Genomic DNA, 23,751 nt, shown 5'->3' on the forward strand with positions numbered 1-23,751 from the left:
TCACTGTAAAAATATAAACTTAGCCGACCTTAAGAGTAAGGGGACCAGATTTTTTTTAAATGAAATCCGGGGACATATTTTTTTTATTGGCGAATGGCACCGGACAACATAATACACAGAGCGCTGGGCACAGGACTGCATAATACACAGAGCGCTGGGCACAGGACTGCATAATACACAGAGCGCTGGACACAGGACTACATAATACACAGAGCACTGGACACAGGACTACATAGTACACAGAGCACTGGGCACAGGACTGCATAATACACAGAGCGCTGGGCACAGGACTACATAATACACAGAGCGCTGGACACAGGACTACATAATACACAGAGCACTGGACACAGGACTACATAGTACACAGAGCACTGGGCACAGGACTGCATAATACACAGAGCGCTGGGCACAGGACTGCATAATACACAGAGCACTGGGCACAGGACTACATAATACACAGAGCGCTGGGCACAGGACTGCATAATACACAGAGCGCTGGGCACAGGACTGCATAATACACCGAGCGCTGGGCACAGAACTGCATAATACACAGAGCACTGGGCACATAACTACATAATACACAGAGCACTGGGCACAGGACTACATAATACACTGAGTGCTGGGCACAGAACTGCATAATACACAGAACACTGGGCACAGGACTGCATAATACACAGAGCACTGGGCACATAACTACATAATACATAGAGCACTGGGCACAGAACTACATAATACACAGAGCACTGGCCACAGGACTGCATAATACACAGAGCACTGGGCACCGAACTACATAGTACGAAGAGCGCAGGGCACAGAACTACATAATACACAGAGCGCTGGGTACAGGACTGCATAATACACAGAGAGCTGGGAACAGGACTGCATAATACACAGAGCGCTGGGCACAGGACTGCATAATACACAGAGAGCTGGGAACAGGACTGCATAATACACAGAGCGCTGGGCACAGGACTGCATAATACACAGAGCACTGGGCACAGAACTACATAGTACGAAGAGCACAGGGCACAGAACTACATAATACACAGAGCACTGGGCACATAACTACATAATATACAGAGCACTGGGCACAGGACTACATATTACACAGAGCACTGGGCACAGGACTACATAATACACAGAGCGCTGGGCACCGAACTACATAATATACATAAGGGTGTTAGGCATAGAGTACAGGGTTCAGAGGTTTGCTATGCACAGAGGACACTTCTGCCCACACATCCATAGCTCACCTCTGCACCCTTCTCTCACACATTATCTCTGCAGCCACCTCTTAGCCCCTCCCCCACAACAGCTAAACGCTCCATCTCTCCATGAAGCTGCATCAGATCTGACCCCTCCTCCCCCACTGCCCTCACCTGTGTACAGACAACCCCCCCCCCCATCTACTTACCTCCCGGTCTCAGGGCTCCCCACAGTCAATTTTTGGCTCTGCCTCTCCTCCACTGAACAGCAGTGAGATCGTCCAGCAGGGGGCGTCTGCATCCGAGACACCAGATTGTTTCTCAGCAAGCATTGGATGCCCTGTCTACATTAATTTGGCCCTGAATCCGGGGAAAGAACCGGGGACAGACTTGGACCGGGGACAGTGTCCTCATTCCGTGGACTGTCCCTGGAAACCGGGGACGTCTGCTCACCCTACTTAACCACTTTACCACCGGAGGATTTTGCTGTCTTCCGTCCAGGCCACTTTTTGCAATTCGGCACTGTCATACCTGCCAACTGTCCCATTTTTCCCGGGACAATCCCGGCAAATAGGAGCCTGTCCTGGGTATTTTCCAGTGTCCCTGTTAATCAGGGACAATGTAAATCATTTAAAAAAAAAAAAAAATTTTTTTTTTTTTTTTATTTTGTGCCACACAGTGTCGCTCTCACCCCAGCTAGGAGTTGTAGCTCTGGCAGCAGGTTGTCTCTCTCTCTGTGCCCGCTCACTCTTACCGCCTGTCGCAAATTTAACGTGTCACCGAAGGCAGGGTGTCAGCATGGTGCACTTTCCAAAATCCGCCAGCAGGGGGAGGCAGAGCACCTTCCGACAAGCTGGAGGCCTCACACTCCATTAATTACTACTATCAATAATGTTTTTTTATAGATATAATTTATACACCTGTTAATTTATACATATATATAGTTTTCTAGCTCTAGATAAATGTGTGTACATATCCGTGTATGTGTATGTGTGTGCATATATATATATTGCTCAAAAAAATGAAAACAGACCTCAATCCTCAATGGGAAAAATCTCATACTGGATATCTATACTGGTATGGACTTGGTATGTGTTAGGATGGTATGGACTGGGTAATGTGTTAGGATCTATACTGGTGTGAACTGGGTAATGTGTTAGGATCTATACTGGTATGGACTGGGTAATGTGTTAGGATCTATACTGGTATGGACTGGGTAATATGTTAGGATCTATACTGGTATGGACTGGTAATGTGTTAGGATCTATACTGGTATGGACTGGTAATGTGTTAGGATCTATACTGGTATGGACTGGTAATGTGTTAGGATCTATACTGGTATGGACTAGGTAATGTGTTAGGATCTATACTGGTATGGACTGGGTAATGTGTTAGGATCTATACTGGTATGGACTGGGTAATGTGTTAGGACCTATACTGGTATGGACTGGGTAATGTGTTAGGACCTATACTGGTATGGACTGGGTAATGTGTTAGGATCTATACTGGTATGGACTGGGTAATGTGTTAGAATCTATACTGGTATGGACTGGGGAATGTGTTAGGATCTATACTGGTATGGACTGGGGAATGTGTTAGGATCTATACTGGTATGGACTGGGGAATGTGTTAGGATCTATACTGGTATGGACTGGGTAATGTGTTAGGATCTATACTGGTATGGACTGGGTAATGTGTTAGGATCTATACTGGTATGGACTGGGTAATGTGTTAGGATCTATACTGATGTGGACTGGGTAATGTGTTAGGATCTATACTGGTATGGACTGGGTAATGTGTTAGGACCTATACTGGTATGGACTTGGTAATGTGTTAGGATCTATACTGGTATGGACTGGGTAATGTGTTAGAAGCTATACTGGTATGGACTGGGTAATGTGTTAGGATCTATACTGGTATGGACTGGGTAATGTGTTAGGATCTATACTGGTATGGACTGGGTAATGTGTTAGGATCTATACTGGTATGGACTGGGTAATGTGTTAGGACCTATACTGGTATGGACTGGGTAATGTGTTAGGACCTATACTGGTATGGACTGGGTAATGTGTTAGGATCTATACTGGTATGGACTGGGTAATGTGTTAGAATCTATACTGGTATGGACTGGGTAATGTGTTAGGATCTATACTGGTATGGACTGGGTAATGTGTTAGGATCTATACTGGTATGGACTGGGTAATGTGTTAGGATCTATACTGGTATAGACTGGATAATGTGTTAGGAAGGAAAGGATGCTACATTGTTTTATGTAAATGAAAATTATCACCCTACGGAGGGCTGAATTCAAAGACAGGTGAATAAAGTGTGAAATGTGCTCAGGTGTGACCATACAAAAAATGTAATATGGAAATCTAAATAAAGTGCAAGGTGTAAATAAGTACGATTATACTATCTGGTATAATTAGGTTTTATTGTACTTATTTACACCTTGCACTTTATTTATATTTCCATATTCCATGTTTTCTATGGTCACACCTGAGCACATTTCACACTTTAGAATTGCAGGGAATTGTGATGAGAATTTTAAACTTTAGGCAGAAGTAGTGCAGCTGAATAGGAGAATTATTCCAACTCTGCTACTTTGGCCTTAAGTTTTCAATTCCCTTTTCAATTTCCTGTAATTCTCGCTTTATGAAGTAGACCCTATAATCTGATAAATAGGCGGAGATTAATTATGCGGAGTGGGCGGGGCTTCAGGGAAGTGGGTGTGGTAAGTAATTGATAGCTGTGCTGCAAAGTGTCCCTGGAAATTTTTTTCAAATATTGGCAACTATGCACTGTGCAAATTTAACTGACAATTGCGCGGTCATGCAACGCCGTACCCAAATGAAATTTACGTCCTTTTTTTCCCACAAACAGAGCTTTCTTTTGGTGGTATTTGATCACCTGTGCGATTTTTACTTTTTGCGCTATAAACAAAACAAGAGCGACAATTTTGAAAAAATAACAATATTTATCACATTTTTTTATATGAAACCCCCCCCCAAAAAAATTTAAAAATCAAAATTTTTTATCATTTTAGGCCAATTTCTTTTCTGCTACATATTTTTGGTAAAAAAAATCACAATAAGCGTATTTTGATTGGTTTGCGCAAAAGTTATTGCGTTTACTAACTAAGGGAAAGATTTCTGTCGTTTTTGGTGTTTTTTTTTTTTAACGGCGGCGATCTGCGATTTTTTTTTAATTGCGGGGCTGCGACATTGCGGCGGACAGATCGGACCCCTGACTGACATTTATGACACTTTTGGGGTTACCAGTGACATTACTGCAGTAATCAGTGCTATAAATATGCACTGTTACTGTAAAAATGACACTGGCAGGGAAGGGGTTAATTTTTATTGGAGAGGGAGGGGTTAATGTATGCCTGGTGCTTACTAACGTGTGTGGGGGGAGGTGACGTGAGTGACACAGGGACAGATCGCATGTTCAGCTATGCTGAACCCTGCAATCTGTCACTGTCTGTCACTTAGGACAGTGGTTCCCAACTCCGGTCCTCGGGACCCACCAACAGGCCAGGCTTGCAAGATAACTAAATTACATCACAGGTGATCTAATTTGCTGCTCAGTGATTGCAGTATTCTAGTCTGCATCCCCCAAGGTAATACTTAAAATCTGGCCTGTTAGTGGGTCCCGAGGACCGGAATTGAGAACCACTGACTTAGGAGATCCGCCCGCTTTGTTTACACAAGCGGGCGGATCTCCAGACTCGATTCCCCGAAGATCGGGGAAGAGCGGCGGCGATCGCCCCTGCTCCTCCCCTGGCCCGACTCACGCTGTGACTGAATACAGCGGGAGCGAGCCTCCGGCGGCGCGCGTGCGCCGCCGAGAAGGGGGAGTGTCTGGTGACGTAGTACTACGTCGTCAGACCTTACAAGAGCCACTTTGCCGCAGTAGAGCTCTAGTGAGCAGCGGTAAAGTGGTTAAGAGTGGACAGTGTCTCAATAGATGCTGAAAAAGCGTTTGACAGACTGGGAATTTATGATGAATACAATAGAAGCGATAGGTTTGGGTCCAGTGGATTAAAACACTATATAAACATCCAACCGCATCAGTAAAGGTTAATGGAACCCTGTCTGTCGGCACCGTTTGAGATGCATAACAGGACAAGACAGGGATGTCCGCTCTTCCCCCCCCCTCTTACTCGTGTTGTCATTGGAGCCATTCTTGGCCACCATACTGAACTGCGCAGATATAGGAGGGGTAAAGATCGGAGATGTGGAACATAAAGTTGCGGCATATGGCGATTATATTTTGTTTTATAGAACTAAACCAAGAATTACACAACAAACGTAACCACTTGCCGACCAGCTGCCTCGATGTACAGCGGCAGGTCGGCACGTTCCTGTACGGCGGTTCGCGGGAGTGATCCTGGGGGCACCATTCGCCACGGGGCCGACGGCCATGATTGCCGCTGGGCACCCCGCGATCACTCCCCGTGGAGAGAGAACGGTGATCCGCTGTTGTAAACACGGCAGACCGCCGTTCTCTCAGCAATCAACACAGGGCTCCTGTGATCCTCCTATTTAGGAACACAGGTCTCTGTATTGATTCAATAAGCCCACCCCCTCACAGTTAGAAAACACCCCCTAGGGACACATTTAACTATTTGATCGCCCCTGGGTTAACCTCCTTCCCTGCCAGTGTCATTATTACATTAATACAATTTTTTAATTATTTGTTGAGTACTGAGTCTTTTTTTTTGTATGTTTGGAAGGTGTGAGGGTATACAGATGGTATCTTTACATCTATTGTAGATAAATAAATAAATATTTATGTACATTATGCTGCATAGTTTATTATACGCCTTCTTTAGCCCCGGTTCACACTAGGGCGACCTGGTCGCCTCACAGGTCGCCGCAGGTCGCCTCCCATAGGAAAGCTGCGGACCCGTTCTAATAGGAGCGACACAAGTCGCTCCGACCTAGAAAAAGGGTCCGGAGCTTCTTTGGGGCGACCCGGAGGCGACCGCCATAGACTTCAATGTTATGAAGTCCGTGGCGGCCGCTCCGAGGTCGCGGCGCGCTGCTCGCACCTCGATCTCGGAGGTCGCCCCTGAAAGTTGCGTCGCTCCTATGTGAACCAGCGCTTATACCGACTGTACTCTACAGCTGTATTCCCTCTTTTTTCTTTCATTATTACAGTAACAGTGCATATATATAGCACTGATTACTGTAGTGATGTCACTGGTAACCCCAAAAGTGTCAAAAATGTCAGTTAGGGGTCTGATCTGTCCGCCGCAATGTCGCAGTCCCGCTAAAAATCACAGATCGCCACCATTACTTTTTAAAAAAAAACAAATAAATAAAAATGACAGAAATCTTTCCCCTAGTTTGTAGACATTACTTTAGCGCAAACCAATCAAAATACGCTTATTGCAATTTTTTTTTTACCAAAAATATGTAGCAGAAAACAAATTGGCCTAAAATGTTAACCACTTAAGCCCCGGAAGATTTTACCCCCTTCCTGACCAGGGGGTATTTTGCGATTCGGCACTGCGTGACTTTAACGGACAATTGCGCGGTCGTGCGACGCTGTACCTAAACTAATTTGACGTCCTTTTTTTCCCACAAACAGAGCTTTCTTTTGGTGGTATTTGATCACCTGTGCAATTTTTTGATCACGCGCTATAAACAAAAAAAGAGCGTCAATTTTGCAAAAATAACAATATTTTTCACATTTTTTTATATGAAATTCCCCCCAAAAAAATGTAAAAATCAAAATTTTTTAAAATTTTCGGCCAATTTGTTTTACGCTACCTATGTTTGGTAAAAAAAATCGCAAAAAGCGTATTTTGATTGGTTTGCGCAAAAGTTATCGCGTTTACTAACAAAGGGAAAGATTTTTGTCATTTTTGTTGTTTTTTTTTAAACGCGTAATGGCGTCGATCTGCGATTTTTTTTTTGCGGTACTGCGACATTGCGGCGGACAGATCGGACCCTTGACTGACATTTGTGACACTTTTGGGGTTACCAGTGACATTTCTACAGTAATCAGTGCTATACATATGCACTGTTACTGTAAAAATACACTGGTAGTGAAGGGGTTAACTTTATTTGGGAGGGAGGGGCTGTGTGTGTCCCTAGGGGCGTGCTTTCTACTGTGATTGGCTGTGGCTTGAGCTGTAAGGACACTGATCACACGGATCTACATAGTAGATCCGTGTGATCAGTGTCTTTACAGCGAGGAGAATGACAGGTGGCTTGTTTACACAAGCTGCCTGACTTTCTCCCTCTCCCCCGCCGATCGCCGAGTGACCGGCGGACATCGGGTCCGCCGGTCACACGCGCGGGGGGGTCCGTGACCACGCGGGAGCGCGCCTCCGGGGGCGCGCGCTCGCTCCCTAGACCCTCACAAGCTAGTGACGTAGCCCTACGTCACTTTGCCTGTGAGGGGCTGACGTAGATCGGCGTTAGGCAGTCGGCAAGTGGTTAAAAAATTTTGATTTTTAAATTTTTTTTTTGAGAATTTTATATAGCAGAATGTGAAAAATATTGTTTTTTTTTTTCTTTTCAGGATTGTTGCTATTTTTTTGTTTATAGAGCAAAAAATAAAAATCGCACAGGTGATCAAATACCAGCAAAAGAAAGCTCTGTTTGTGGGGAAAAAAGGATGTAAATTTTGTTTGGGTACGGCGTCGCACGGCCGCGCAATTGTCCGTTAAAGTAACGCAGTGCCGAATCGCAAAATAGGGCCTAGTCATTAAGGGGGGAAATCCTTCCGGTCTTAAAGTGGTTAAGTTTACATTACAGTGCCACATACAGAATACAAAACCGGTCATAAATGCTTCTTGTGACTTTGTTGATTAGATGTCTGAATGATCCTTAGTCACCTCTTTATACCTCTCTCATGTGTTGATGGGTACATAGATAACCGGTATTTTTTGTTGGTAGAATCTGAAGAAGACGGGTGACTGTTACCAATCACACAACGCATGGCCAGCCTCTTCCGTAAGTACGTATCATCTTTATGATTAAATAGGAGTTACTAATTCCATTTTAGGTCGGGTATTTTTATAGTGAAATCCAGGGCTTTTTTCAGCTGAAACATGGGGGGGGGGGGGGGGGGGTACAGTTCCAGCACCTCCAGCATGGAATGTATGTAATGGCAAGGATGGTGAGATGTGTTGGAGGGTCTGTTGATGCTGGCTGCTGGGGGATCTATTGTTGCAGGGCAGGGGGGAGGGGGTCTAATAATGCTGGTGGGGGTCTTTTGTTGGTGGGGGGTCAGTGGTTGTTAGGAGGGATCTACTGCTGAGGAAGGGGTCTATTGTTGCTGCCTGCTGGGAGTTCTATTGTTGCTGGAGGGAAGTTATGTTGCTGGGGGGGGGGGTTAAATTGTTACTGGGATGGATCCTCTAAGGAGGGAGGGGTTTATTGTTGCTGCATTCTGGAGGTTCTGTTATCTATTGTTGCTGAGCGGGCTTAGGTTGCTGGGGGATCTATTGTTGTGGGGGGGAAAGGTCTTTTAATGCTGGTGGGGGTCTTTTGTTGCTGGGGGGTTAGTGGTTGTTAGGAGGGATCTACTGCTGAAGAAGGGGTCTATTGTTGCTGCTTGCTGGAGGGTCTATTGATGCTGACTGCTGGGGGATCTATTGTTGCTGGGAGAACCTATGTTGCTGGAGGGGTGTTATGTTGCTGGGGGGGTTAATTGTTACTGGAATGGATCCTCTTAGAAGGGAGGGGTTTATTGTTGCTGCCTGCTGGAGGTTCTGTTAATGCTGACTGCAGCAGGGTCTATTATTGTTGACTGCTAGGAGGTCTATTGTGGCTGGGCAGGCTTAGGTTGCTGGGGGATCTATTGTTGCTGGGCGGGCTTAGGTTGCTGGGGGATCTATTGTTGCTGGGCTGGCTTAGGTTGCTGGGGGATCTATTGTTGCTACGAGAACCTATGTTGCAGGAGAGAAGTTATGTTGCTGGGGGGTTGATTGTTACTGGGATGGATCCTCTAAGGAGGGAGGGGTCTATTGTTGCTACCTGCTGGAGGTTCTGTTAATGCTGACTGCTGCAGGGTCTATTATTGTTGACTGCTAGGAGGTCTATTGTGGCTGGGCAGGCTTAGGTTGCTGGGGGATCTATTGTTGCTGGGCGGGCTTAGGTTGCTGGGCGGGCTTAGGTTGCTGGGGGATCTATTGTTGCTGGGTGGGCTTAGGTTGCTGGGCGGGCTTAGGTTGCTGGGGGATCTATTGTTGCTGGGCAGGCTTAGGTTGCTGGGGGATCTATTGTTGCTACGAGAACCTATGTTGCAGGAGAGAAGTTATGTTGCTGGGGGGTTAATTGTTACTGGGATGGTCTATTGTTGCTACCTGCTGGAGGTTCTATTAATGCTGACTGCTGCAGGGTCTATTGATGTTGGCTGCTAGGAGGTCTAATGTTTCTGGGGGGGATATATTTTTGTCAAGGGAGCGGGGAGCAGGGTCCAATGTTACCAGGTGAAGGGTATCTGTTTTACTGTTTTTCTTGTTATTAACAACAGTGACGGGACAAGGTCATCTAGAGCCCAGGGCGAACATGCCAAACTGAACCCCCCCCCCCCCCCAAGATGTATGAGCTTTATGTGCCAGGGAAAATCTCCCCACAAAAACACTGAGCACTAATCTGCATGATTACCCCCTTAGCATAACCCCCCCCCCCCCCCCTCCAAGTATAAATCTGCCCCCCTGCTGAAATACTCCCTCCCAGCACAAATCTTTGCCCCCATCCTCCAAATCTCCTTAGCTCAAATGTCGTCCCCCCCCCAACCAAAAAAAATGCCCTCCTGGTACACATCTTCTCTCCCCCACTTCAAATTTCCCCCTCCCAGTACAAATTCCCCCAAATCACCCCTTCTAGCACAAACCTTGTTCCCCCATTCCCCTCCCTTCCTTACACAAATCACCACCCCCCCCCCCCCAATTTCCTCTCCTAGAACAATACTTACCTCCTACTGCCCTAAAATTCCCCCTTCCAACATAAATCTCCCCCCCCCCCCATCTTCTTGTGGTGCCCCCTTACCTCACATGATACCACAGTGCCCAGCACAGCCGCACAGCCGCTCCCTTCTGCCCACCCTGTCCTGGCCCTGATTAACAAATCCTATACGAATTCCTGCACTACAAAATGATACTTGGCTCCGTATTCTCTAAAAAGGAAGGTACTGGGAGTTGGGTGGAGCCAAGGGACGGTGCTCAGAGGTGGGTCGGGGTGGAGACATTGGCTGACTCAGAAGGGGGAGTACTTGCACCTATTCTTTGATAAATATAGGCCCTGGTGCCAACAATTTTTGTGACGCTCTACATATTGTACATTTACATATACGTTTCTGCCCCCAAGGAGCTTACAATCTAAGATCTGTATCTCACATGTATAAATACACATAAAATGGACAATTGGAATCTGGAGTGCCTGGAGAAAACCCACCCAGGTATATAGTGTCCTGGCCAAGGGCAGAACTATGGACCACTCTGTGGTCATAACATTCTAAACTCGTCTGGGAAGGCTTTCAACGAAAATGTGGAGTGTATGTGTCCAAAAAAAGGATTTATAAAGTCAGGTACTGATATTGGATAAGAAGATCAGGCCTGCCATCTACGTTCCAATGCATCCCAGGGTGTTCAGTTAGGTTGAGGTAATAAGAACTCTGTGTTGGCCATTTGAGTTCCTCAAGGTTGGAAGGGTTAGCACAAGGTTTGAAGAGCACATTCATGAAAGATATCTTTGTATAATGAAGCATTCCTTGGAAAATATCTTAACTCAATTGTTTTTATTGTTTTTAGTGGGGGGGGGGGGTCTACATACAGTGGGTACGGAAAGTATTCAGACCCCCTTAAATTTTTCACTCTGTTATATTGCAGCCATTTGCTAAAATCATTTAAGTTCATTCTTCTTCCTCATGAATGTACACATAGCACCCCATACTGACAGAAAAACACAGAATTGTTGACATTGTTGCAGATTTATTAAAAAAGAAAAACTGAAATATCACATGGTCCTAAGTATTCAGACCCTTTGCTCAGTATTTAGTAGAAGCCCCCTTTTGATCTAATACAGCCAGGAGTCTTTTTGGGAAAGATGCAACAAGTCTTTCACACCTGGATTTGGGGATCCTCTGCCATTCCTCCTTGCAGATCCTCTCCAGTTCTGTCAGGTTGGATGGTAAACGTTGGTGGACAGCCATTTTTAGGTCTCTCCAGAGATGCTCAATTGGGTTTAAGTCAGGGCTCTGGCTGGGCCATTCAAGAACAGTCACGGAGTTGTTGTGAAGCCACTCCTTCGTTATTTTAGCTGTGTGCTTAGGGTCATTGTCTTGTTGGAAGGTAAACCTTCGGCCCAGTCTGAGGTCCAGAGCACTCTGGAGAAGGTTTTTGTCCAGGATATCCCTGTACTTGGCCGCATTCATCTTTCCCTCGATTGCAACCAGTCGTCCTGTCCCTGCAGCTGAAAAACACCCCCACAGCATGATGCTGCCACCACCATGCTTCACTGTTGGGACTGTATTGGACAGGTGATGAGCAGTGCCTGGTTTTCTCCACACATACCGCTTAGAATTAAGGCCAAAAAGTTCTAATTTGGTCTCATCAGACCAGAGAATCTTATTTCTCACCATCTTGGAGTCCTTCAGGTGTTTTTTAGCAAACTCCATGCGGGCTTTCATGTGTCTTACACTGAGGAGAGGCTTCCGTCGGGCCTCTCTGCCATAAAGCTCCGACTGGTGGAGGGCTGCAGTGATGGTTGTCTTTCTACAACTTTCTCCCATCTCCTGACTGCATCTCTGGAGCTCAGCCACAGTGATCTTTGGGTTCTTCTTTACCTCTCTCACCAAGGCTCTTCTCCCCCGATAGCTCAGTTTGGCCGGACGGCCAGCTCTAGGAAGGGTTCTGGTCGTCCCAAACGTCTTCCATTTGAGGATTATGGAGGCCACTGTGCTCTTAGGAACCTTAAGTGCAGCAGAAATCTTTTTGTAACCTTGGCCAGATCTGTGCCTTGCCACAATTCTGTCTCTGAGCTCTTCAGGCAGTTCCTTTGACCTCATGATTCTCATTTGCTCTGACATGCATTGTGATCAGGAAGGTCTTATATAGACAGGTGTGTGGCTTTCCTAATCAAGTCCAATCAGTATAATCAAACACAGCTGGACTCAAATGAAGGTGTAGAACCATCTCAAGGATGATCAGAAGAAAATATATGAGTGTCACAGCAAAGGGTCTGAATACTTAGGACCATGTGATATTTCAGTTTTTCTTTTTTAACCACCTCAATACTGGGCACTTAAACCCCCTTCCTTCCCAGACCAATTTTCAGCTTTTAGCGCTGTTGCAATTTGAATGACAATTGCGTGGTCATGCAACACTGTACCTAAACCAAATTTGTGTCATTTTTTCCCCACAAATAGAGCTTTCTTTTGGTGGTATTTGATCACCGTCAGGTTTTTCTTTTTTGGTGCACAAATAAAAAAAGACTGAAAAATTTGAAAAAAAAAAAAAAGTTTCTTGTTTAGGTTATAAAATTTTGTAAATAGATATGTTTTTTCCTGCACTGATGAGCACTGATGATGCCGCACTGACAGGCACTGATGAGGAGACACTGATGGGGTGGCACTGATGGGGTGGCACTGATATGCAGCACTGATGGGCACTGATAGGTAGCACTGATACGCAGCACTGATGGGCACTGATATGTGGCACTGATAGATAGCACTGATATGCAGCATTGGTGGGCACTGATAGGCAGCACTGATGGGCACTGATTGGCGGCACTGATGGGCACTGATAGTGGCACTGTTGGGCGGCAATGATCGGCACTGATCGGCACTGATGGGTGGCACTGATCGGCACTGATGGGGGGCACTGATGGGCACTGATAGGCAGCACTGGTGGGCAATAATGGGCACTGGTGGGCGGCACCGATAGATGGCAATAATGGCACTGGTGGGCAGCACTGATAGATGCCATTGATGGGCAACACTGATAGGGAGGGCACTGGGGGGCTCTCTGAGCCCTGCTTGCCATCCCTGGTGGTCATCCCTGGTGGCTTAGTGGCACCCCTCCCCCCCCCCCCCAGGGCTGCACTGGTAATCAATGTTCTGATTACCAGCACAGACCCCCCCTGTGATCAGTGAGTAATTAGAAATACTCACTGATCACCCCAGCAGCAGCACCGATCCTCTGATCTTCTCCTCACTGACAGGATCTGTCAGGAGGAGAAGAGATCGAAGCCGTTACAACGGCTCTATTTACATTACATGACGGCTGTGATTGGACACAGCCGTCATGTGATCAGGAGGGCCAATCACAGGGCCCTCCTGCCGAATGTTGTTGCCGTGTGTCCGAGGGACACAGGCACATCGAGATCGCGCCGCTGCGCGTGCCCGCGGCGGCGCGATCTCTCTCCTTCTGAAGGACGTTCCGGAACGTCCATTTAGAAGGACGAGACTCCCACCCGGCCGTATATTTACAATGGCCCGGGTGGGAGGTAGTTAATAAATCTGCAACAATGTCAACAATTCTGTGTTTTTCTGTCAGTATGGGGTGCTATGTGTACATTCATGAGGAAGAAGAATGAACCTAAATGATTTTAGCAAATGGCTGCAATATAACAAAGAGTGAAAAATTGAAGGGGGTCTGAATACTTTCCGTACCCACTGTATATATGACCATGTAGTGAAGGTGCCATGGTGAGCTCTCTGAAAGCTTTTGGCCATGTAACGTAGCACTAATCACGTAATTCAAGAGTTAAAACAGTGCCTGAAGGGGGAGTAGGCAAGCTGCCCCTCCTTCTAGCCTGCTCACTCCTAATACTGAATGGATCTTGGTGTTCTCCCCCCCCCCCCCCCCCTCCTCCCTACTCCTCTGTATTACTCCTAAATACTGAGGAAGGGGGAGTGAGAGCTGGCGATACGAAATAAACAGACGTCCTGTCTGAGCAAAGCACAGATTGACTAAGCAGCGTTTCTCAATCTTTTTTACCCCGAAGGAACCCTTGAAATAGTTTTCAGGTCTGGGGGAACCCCTACTAAAAATGATTCTACCTACAGTTCATGGTACATTAACAAACAGGCAAAAAATTTGGGGGAGCATACCCATGTATTTCCAAAGCTGCAGCAGCTATGAACCAAAAGACATGTATATTAAAAAAGAATAGCGCGCAAATGCAAAAGAAATAACTACCAAATCTGAAGACAATCCATAAATAAAAATGGGGGTTTGGTCCCACCATATGGCCATATCGTGCTCAAGCCCACTACTGCGTCAATGTACCCCATTGTCAGTGGGTCCTACACTATCCATGAAAAAGAGATGAATCCAGCCTTTCTAACACTCCTTGCTGGGATTAACGTGATGATTAAATTTTAATTTAGGTATAAATAATATGGCATACCTAGCATATATATCTAACACCCAGACCACCTTTATCTCTTTTATCTTGCTCTATATCACATCATTTTGGGTAGAAATCTTTACATTAAATGAATACAGTAAACCACAAAGAAATAGAAATAGTCAGAGTTGTGGTGTCTCTAACAAGTGTAGATGGGTCCCTTACACTGGTAGTTATAGGTAGGAGATCCATTTGCCTTTTCTCTCTTCTCAAGGTTGCCCTAGCATCTTCAGGAGTACCCTAGGGTTCCACAGAACCCTGGTAGAAAAGGGCTGCTTTAAAGTAACTTGCCATGTGGGGTTCTTTAAGAGCCCCAAAGCCAAGTCAACGCAATTTGCAAATGCAGTCTCCAGTTCCTGAAAGAACGCTTAAACCAGCCATAGATGTTTTGAATCATGTATGGGCAGGCTGATTGTACCCAAGTTGATAGTCTGTCAGATTTTTCATGCAGTAATTGTCAGCGGCTATAGCCGCTAGTGTGCTCTCCCGTCTGGTACAGCTCCCTCCACCGTGAGAAAACAATAGCTCCACGGGCGGGATTTCCCCATCAATACCGACTGTGTTGATGGGGGAACTGAGAAATTTTATTTCCTGCAACCAGAAAATTGCTCTATCTATGGCAGGCTTTATTCCTGCCCCCTCCCATTACTGAGTAACTTACACTGTGGAGCTCTTTACCAGCCCCAAAGCCAGGAAAACTCCTAATTTACAAATAGAGGCTTCAGTACCTTAAGCATGCTTGGTCACCCCCCTCCCATAACTCAGTGCTGTATCCTGGCCTAGGCCAACAAGGCCCAGGCCTAGGGCGGCACTTTGCAGGGGGGCAGCAGAAAAAAATATTTCATTATTTGTATGATGACTATGGAGTTTCTATTTTTTATACAAAAAAGTGAAATAATCCTATAATTACAATCAGTGGCAGCAAACACAAGTCCAAATATCTTAAAAGAGTAATCTTACTAATCCCATGACATAAGGCTGTACTAATGGGCACTCATGGGGCTGCACTGGTGACCACTGATGAGGCCACACTGATATTATGCTGCACAGATGGGCAATAAAGAGGCGGTACTGATAAGGCTGCACTGATGAAGCTGAACTTATGGGAACTGATAAGGCTACGCTGATGGGCACTGATAGACTGTGGTTATGGTCTGTGGTTTACAGATGACAGGGTGGGTCATAAACGGGAAGGGGTGTGGCCTTTACAGGAAGGGGTGGGTCATATTTAAATTAGGGGGTGCACAAGTTTAGTCAGGCCTTGGGCAGCACAATACCCAAATACGCCACTGCCATAACTACCACTGTAGAGCTTGGTCATGCATGGTCTTGCCCCCTCCTGTAACTAGATAACTTATCCTGTGAAGCTACCCCCTCAAAGCTAAAAGACCTCCTATTTTGCAAATAGAGCCTTCAGTTCCTCAAGTAATGCATGGTTCTGCCCCTTCTCATAACTAAGTATTCTGTCATTGATTCTGTCCATCACCAGGCCTGGATCTAGGGGGGTGCTGGGGTGGGTTGTGCCCCGCAAGATTTTAGCAATGCCCCTCAGGGCTCTAGGAGTACATCTCACTGATCCATAAGACATTTGGTTGTGATTACAGTTGATGTAAGGGGACACTCTTTTGGGGACAGATGATGTAAGGGAGCACTCTGTTGGGGACTGATGTAAGGGGGCACTCTGTTGGGGGCGATTGATGTAAGTGGGCACTCCCAGGGGACAAGTGATGTAAAGGAGCACTCTGATGGGGGCAGTTGATGTAAAGGGGAAATCTGTTGGGTACAATTGATGTAAGGGGGCATTCTGTTGAGGACAGTTGATGTAAGGGGGCACTCTGAGGGGACAAGTGATGAAGGGGACACCCTGATGGGGACAGTTGATGTAAGGGGGAACTCTGTTGGGGATGATTGATGCAAGGGGACAAGTGATGTAAGAGGGCACTGTGATGGGACAAGTGATGTAAGGGGGCACTCTGATGGGGGCAGTTGATGTAAGGGGGCACTCTGTTGTGGACAACTGATGTAAGGAAGCACTCTGAGGGGACATTTGATGTAAGGGGGCACTCTGATGGGGACAATTGATGTAAGGGGGGTTCCGATGAGGACAGTTGATGTAAGGATTTACTCTGATGTAGACAGTTGATGCAAGAGGGCACTTTAATGGGGACACCTGATGTAAAGAAAGACTATGACGAGGACAGTTCATATGAGGAGGCACAGGTTCCACTTAAGCTTCCTAAACTAATGACAGCCTAATACATACTTGTGTTTCCTGTTCATTCCTGCACCACCTCTGCACTACCTGTCAATCGTTATTTACAGATTTCGATTTTGTGGTACAGAATTGTGCTGAATGGATGGGGAATGTTGGTTCCCAGCATCTCTGGCTTACTCATTATGCCCCTGACTCTTTATAATGCACCCCCAGATTAGATAGGCTAGATCCGGCCCTTTCTTTCACAAGGATGGCCCAAACTGAGAAAGCAGAGGGCATGGGGCCAAGCACCACTTCAGGAGCTATCAGCATATTAGAGTTCCCATGCTCTAGGGCTCCTTGGTAGGTTTACCAGGTAAATGACTACGTATGCTGGCCTCTTAGCCTGCCAGTATTATATGTCTTCCTGTGATTTTGTACATTCAAAATTGGTTCACTTTAAAAATGGCCTCCTGGTAGGTACATTGAGAATGTTTTGTGGTTTACTTTATGGCCAAACATTTGTCGAACAGTTAAACATTGCATATGAGTAAAAACTGTGTGGACTTCCCTCCCAACCATTGAGTTCAGGTGTTTCCAGTAAAACGTCCCGTTAATGCTACAGCATACTAATACATTTTAGACAATTTTGCACTTTCAACCTTGTGGTAACCGTTTGGTGAAGGCCCTTTTCTGGTCCAGCATGACGGTGCTCATATGTACAAAGCCAGACATGGTTTGACCAGTATGGTGTGAAGGAACTCAAGTGACCTGCACAGAGTTGTGACCTCAAACCTAATGGACATCTTTTGGGTGAACTGGGATACTGATTGTGAGCAAGATCTTCTCACCCAAAGATGCGAGGTCCTTAGCATTCCAAATAGATGTGTTTTACGCATGTGTTTGTGAAGATAGCTGTAATGTTCTGGTACCTCTGGTACCCTTATTCCACTTTCCTATTCAGTGTATGCGTCCCACCATTCTCTTCTGGTAGGTGCGCATACACCTTTAAGACCGATGCTGTCATCACTGAGCGCCGCAGAGCGGCTATTTCAACCGCCGGCGTTCTCACTCACATGTTCGTTCAACCGTCATGGTTGGATCGTCCCTGTCTGAAGACGGCATGCCAGATGTTACTCGCTCCTGTATCTCGCTACCTGAACTTGTTCCATATCTGATCCTGTGTCTCGCCACCCGATCACTCCCAGCATGCTGCTTTCACCCTTCACTCTTCAACCTGCCTTGAAGCTCATATGCTTACAAGCGTACCTCGCTGTCGGAACCTCGCTGCTGATCCCTGTATCCCGCTACCGGATCACTCACTCATACCGAACCTCTCTACTACTGCTTGCTATTAGTGATAAGTACCCCGCAGGGGATTCCTCCATAACCTTCCTACTAAGCTTACACTATCTAGCTCTGCATATTAAGGACTGTTACTATCATCTGCACTGTTGTTTTAGATTGCTAGCTCTTGAGCCTACTAACATCTATCCTTGCACTGGGTTAGTCTCTCCTGTATGTCATCTGCTGTCCTACCACCTACTACCATACATGATTGCTAACCTATCTGCATCCTACCTGTTACCATCTATACTCTCATGAACATTTCTCTCAAGTGCTGTTTACCTATTTGTCACTGTTCATACCTGTCTCTTCAGCTCATCACTAGGGATGATCGAACTTTTGAAAAGTTCGGTTCGACCAGAACACCCGAACTTCACGAAAGTTCGGTTCGGATTTCAGAACCCCATTGAAATCAATGGGACCCGAACTTCTGTAATCAAAAAACACCATTTTTAAGCCCTAAAACCCAATAAATGCCCCTAAAAAGTGCCTAGGGTTCTGGGTCATGCCCCAGGGACTATTAATCACACAAAAAAAAGTTCTTAAAAATTGTCGTTTTTGATAGATAGCCAATTATTGAAAAAATAAAAAAAAAAAAAAAAAAAGAGATTTCTTTGGATTTAGTGTCTGGGGGGTCTAAAAGTTGTACCTGTGAAGTTTCAGCTCTGTAGCATGTCCAGAACCAGAATTACAGCATACCAAACCTTCAAAAATGACTTTTTTGCTTAACCGCACCTTTCTTTTGCTCCTAATCAACGGCTCAGCCAATGTGTATGATGGGGACATAATGCAGTGCACTGGGAACAAGATTAGAGGTTTTTTTGGAAAAAGGTGCTGTCTCTTTAAATGTGCATATAATTAACGGGTGTATTTCCACAATGGGGCTTTTATTACCAAATGTTTCAAGAAGTCCAAAGATGTATGTAATTGCACTTTATTTCATGTAAAATGGTGTTTGGTGCACTTTAACTTGAAATCTCACAAGAAACAGACATATATGCACGGATACATTGAGGGTTAGGGGTAGAGGCCACAATGTAGTGCAGAGTGAACAAGATTAGAGATGTTTTGGATGAATACTGTTGTCTCTTGACTTTGAATAGAAGTAAAGGATGCTTAAAAATTGGGCATTTGGTGGTGCGGACGATGCCTTGACACCATATCCCTATGAAAGTGCTGGTAATGAAAGCAATAATTGCCTTTGTAAGGAAAAAAATTACAATGATATGCATCTGTGTGACAGGTGCGCAAAAATTGTTGTTTGGGTGTTGGCGGAGCCATACCACTGTAAGCCCAAAGAGCTGGTGTTGAAGAAGGCGTAAAAATTATGAAGGTGTGCACCTGTGGAACAGGTGCGCAAACATGGTAGTTTTGGTGTTGGCGGAGCCTCCCCACCATAACCCCAAAGAGCTGGCTTTGAAGGAGGCCCAAAAATTGTAAAGGTGTGCACCTGTGGAACAGGTTCGCAAACATGGTAGTTTTTGTTTAGCATAGCCTCCCCACCTTAACCCCAAAGAGCTGGTGTTGAAGGAGGCCCAAAAATTGTAAAGGTGTGCACCTGTGGAACAGGTTCGCAAACATGGTAGTTTTTGTTTAGCATAGCCTCCCCACCTTAACCCCAAAGAGCTGGTGTTGAAGGAGGCCCAAAAATTGTAAAGGTGTGCACCTGTGGAACAGGTGCGCAAACATTGTCGTTTTTGTTTAGCATAGCCTCCCCACCTTAACCCCAAAGAGCTGGTGTTGAAGGAGGCCCAAAAATTGTAAAGGTGTGCACCTGTGGAACAGGTGCGCAAACATTGTCGTTTTTGTTTTAGCATAGCCTCCCCACCTTAACCCCAAAGAGCTGGCGTTGAAGGAGGCCCAAAAATTGTAAAGGTGTGCACCTGTGGAACAGGTGCGCAAACATTGTCGTTTTTGTTTTAGCATAGCCTCCCCACCTTAACCCCAAAGAGCTGGTGTTGAAGGAGGCCCAAAAATTGTAAAGGTGTGCACCTGTGGAACAGGTGCGCAAACATTGTCGTTTTTGTTTTAGCATAGCCTCCCCACCTTAACCCCAAAGAGCTGGTGTTGAAGGAGGCCCAAAAATTGTAAAGGTGTGCACCTGTGGAACAGGTGCGCAAACATTGTCGTTTTTGTTTTAGCATAGCCTCCCCACCTTAACCCCAAAGAGCTGGTGTTGAAGGAGGCCCAAAAATTGTAAAGGTGTGCACCTGTGGAACAGGTGCGCAAACATTGTCGTTTTTGTCATAACCAAAATGAGGTTCTGTGAACGTAAAGAGAATGAGAGGAGGGTTTGAGGGTGGCACCATGGTCCAGGCTTAAACTGAGGCTCAACTGCCACATCACAACGATAGCCTAGTCTACAAGGTCTGCATCAGGTGCATCAAAGCTTGATATCCACGACTGATTCATCTTAATGAATGTCAAACGGTCGACTGAGTCGGTGGAGAGTCTAGTTCGATGGTCTGTGACGAATCCTCCTGCTGCGCTGAATGCCCGTTCCGATAGGACACTGGAAGCAGGGCAGGCCAACAACTCCATGGCATACTGGGCCAGTTCTGGCCAGTGGTCTAATCTTAAGACCCAGTATGCCAGTGGATCGGATTCGTCACATGAAAAGCCCTCTGTGTCACTTTGTGCCCTCACGTAATCGTCCACCATGTGATGCAGACGCTGTCGATGCGATGTGGCAGCTGAGAGGCCTGGGCGGTGAGGACTAAAAAAAGACCGAAAGGCATCCGTCAACCGCACGCCTTCTCCAACGCTCCTCTCGTGACCACCAGTAGAATCCATGGTAGGTTGTCCCCGCCCCTGCACCCTACGGGAGTCGGGGAACATGTTCACCAGATTCCTCTTGAGACTGTCCTCAAGGGATTTGATCCTGTGGACTCTATGGGTGGATGGGAAAAGCTCCGAGACTTTACACTTGTACCGGGGGTCAAGTAGGGTGGCCAACCAATAGTGGTTAGTCTCTTTAATGGCCTTGATTCTGGGGTCCTTTCGCAGGCTCTGGAGCATGATGTTTCCCATGCGTCGCAAATTAGCGAAGGCCTGAGAAGCTGACTCCTCGGGGTCACTCATAACGACATTATCTTCAACGGGCTCCTCCTCCTCCCAGCCACGTACTACTCCAAAGTGTCCCGAGGGAGTCAAACTAGGCCTTGCAGATTGCCGCATGTCTTCCTCCTCCTCCTCCTCAAACCCTGCAAAAGTTCCCGCAGAATCGTCCTCCTCCTCCTCTTCCACCCCTGGATCCTGCTCGGGCCTCTGGGAGCTAGGCATAATGGGGTCAGGATTCTCAGGATAAAGGGGGCCTTGAGAGGCAAGGAAGTCCTCCTCTTCCTCCTGCTGCTCTGCCTCCAGTGCCCTGTCCATAATGCCACGCAGAGTGTGCTCCAACAAAAACAGTACCGGTAGGGTGTCACTGATGCATGCGCTGTCCCGGCTGACCATCCTTGTGGCCTCCTCAAATGGCGAGAGGACAGCGCATGCATCCTTAATCAAAAGCCACTGCCGTGGTGAAAAGAAGCCCAGGCGCGCAGAGCCAGTGCTGGTGCCGTACTCGCATAGGTATTCATTGAGGGCCCTCTGCTGCGTGTACAGGCGCTGCAGCATAGCCAAGGTGGAGTTCCAGCGGGTGGGCATGTCACAGATGAGGCGGTGTACCGGCAGGTGAAACTCGCGCTGCACTTCGGCCAAACGTGCAGTGGCACTGTACGACCGCCTGAAGTGACTGCACACCCTTCTTGCCATCCTTAGCACATCCTGCATTCCCGGGTACGAGTTCAAAAACCGCTGTACCACGAGATTCAGGACATGCGCCAGGCATGGCACATGGGTTAACTTTCCCTGACGAAGGGCGGCCAGGAGGTTTGACCCATTATCAGTAACCACCATCCCTGGCTGCAGCTGGCGTGGTGTCAACCACCTCTGGGCCTGTGCCTGCAGAGCCCCAAGAATCTGAGGGGCAGTGTGCTGCCTGTCCCCTAGACACACAAGCTGCAGCACTGCGTGACACCTTTTGGCCTGAGACATAGAATAGCCCTTTGAACGTTTACGTGGTATCTCATCATATTCAAAGGACCATTCTGCAGAGGAGGGCATGGAGGAGGTAGAGGAGGAGGAGCAGGAGGGGGTAGAAGTGATCGATCTACCCGGATCAGCGACACCACCAGCTGTTTGCAGACGTGGGGGCAACACTGGCTGCAGCACCGAGCCCTGGCTACAATCCCTTCCACTGGCAAGCAGTGTCACCCAGTGAGCAGTGACAGAAATGTACCGTCCCTGCCCATGTTTGCTTGACCAAGTGTCAGCCGTCAAGTGTATCTTACGGCTGACTGACTTGGCCAGGGATGACACTACATTGCCTTCCACATGTTGGTATAGGGATGGCAGGGCCTTACGGGAAAAGTAATGCCGACTTGGCACCTGCCACTGTGGAACTGCACATTTTGCGAAGTCACGGAAGGGAGCAGACTCTACCAGGTTAAATGGTAATAGTTGCAGAGCCAGTAGTTTAGCCAAACTACTGTTTAGACGCTGGGCATGTGGGTGGCGGGGAGTATACATTTTTTTTCGTTCCAGCATGTGTGGAATCGAAATTTGGCGTCTAGATGATACAGCTGGTGGTGTGCTGGAGGTAGATGCGACACTGCCTGCTATATCATCATCCCTGCCAGTGGAGGCTGCCAACAGGTGACGAGTGACTATAGCAGGGCCAGGAACAGACTGATGTGCAGGTGGAGCAGGTGGAGCAGATGGAGCATGAGGAGGAGCGCGAGGAGAACTAGGAGGCCGACTGACCAATCTTTGGCCCTTTTGTGGGTTCTTTAAATGCTCCTGCCAATGGGCCGAGTGGTGGGTTGTCAAATGCCTGTTTAGGCAGCTTGTACCCAGGTGGTTGACATTTTTGCCACGTTTTATACCCTTCTTACAAATCTTGCAGATCGCAACTGTTTTATCTGCATGGGATGTCTCAAAAAAGGCCCAGCAAGATGAGGTGTGTATAGTGGCCCGGGAGACAACAGGTGCGGCCTTAGATGGAGTAGGCCGTCTGCTCTCCCCTCTTGCTTGCTCTGCCTCCTCCTCAACCTCAGACCCAACATCTGACTCCATCAAAGACTGAGCATCAGGCCTGGCCTGGGAGACAACAGGTGCGGCCTTAGATGGAGCGGGCCGTCTGCTCTCCCCTCTTGTTTGCTCTGCCTCCTCCTCAACCTCAGACCCAACATCTGATTCTATCAAAGACTGAGCATCAGGCCTGGCCTGGGAGACAACAGGTGCGGCCTTAGATGGAGCGGGCCGTCTGCTCTCCCCTCTTGTTTGCTCTGCCTCCTCCTCAAACTCAGACCCAACATCAGACTCCATAAAGGACTGAGCATCAGGCTGGAGTAGATGGCCGACACTGTGGTCAAACAGCTCAGCTGACTCCTCTGCCATGTCTGAAATTGGGTCTAAGGGAGGACATGAGGTGGACATGGACTCATCTGTATTTGTTCTGACAACTGCAGAAGACTGACCACTTTTCTCTGCCTGGGTCACTGTAGTTGCAGATGATGCCGATGATGAGGGTTTGTTCATATAGTCCACCACCTCCTGTACATACTGTGGACGTATAGCTTGGCCACTG

At 47.0% G+C, this 23,751-nt stretch overlaps 1 protein-coding gene across 2 annotated transcripts in view; it reads left to right on the forward strand.

Annotated features, from left to right (window-relative positions):
- The window catches only part of LOC309545541 (putative nuclease HARBI1), a 59,194-nt gene that overhangs the window by 17,827 nt on the left and 17,616 nt on the right, over positions 1-23,751 (forward strand). The window contains exon 3 of one of the 2 annotated variants that reach the window (XM_082244753.1): positions 8,120-8,176. In XM_082244753.1, the coding sequence (XP_082100879.1) occupies positions 8,120-8,121 (2 nt within the window). In that variant the 3' untranslated portion in view covers positions 8,122-8,176. Of the gene's footprint in view, positions 1-8,119; positions 8,181-23,751 lie in introns of both variants that reach the window. The other variant, XM_082244752.1, reaches the window with a different exon arrangement.

The sequence above is a fragment of the Pelophylax lessonae genome (assembly GCF_965119305.1).
Source record: "Pelophylax lessonae genome assembly, chromosome: 2".
In the NCBI taxonomy this organism is placed as follows: Eukaryota; Metazoa; Chordata; class Amphibia; order Anura; family Ranidae; genus Pelophylax; species Pelophylax lessonae.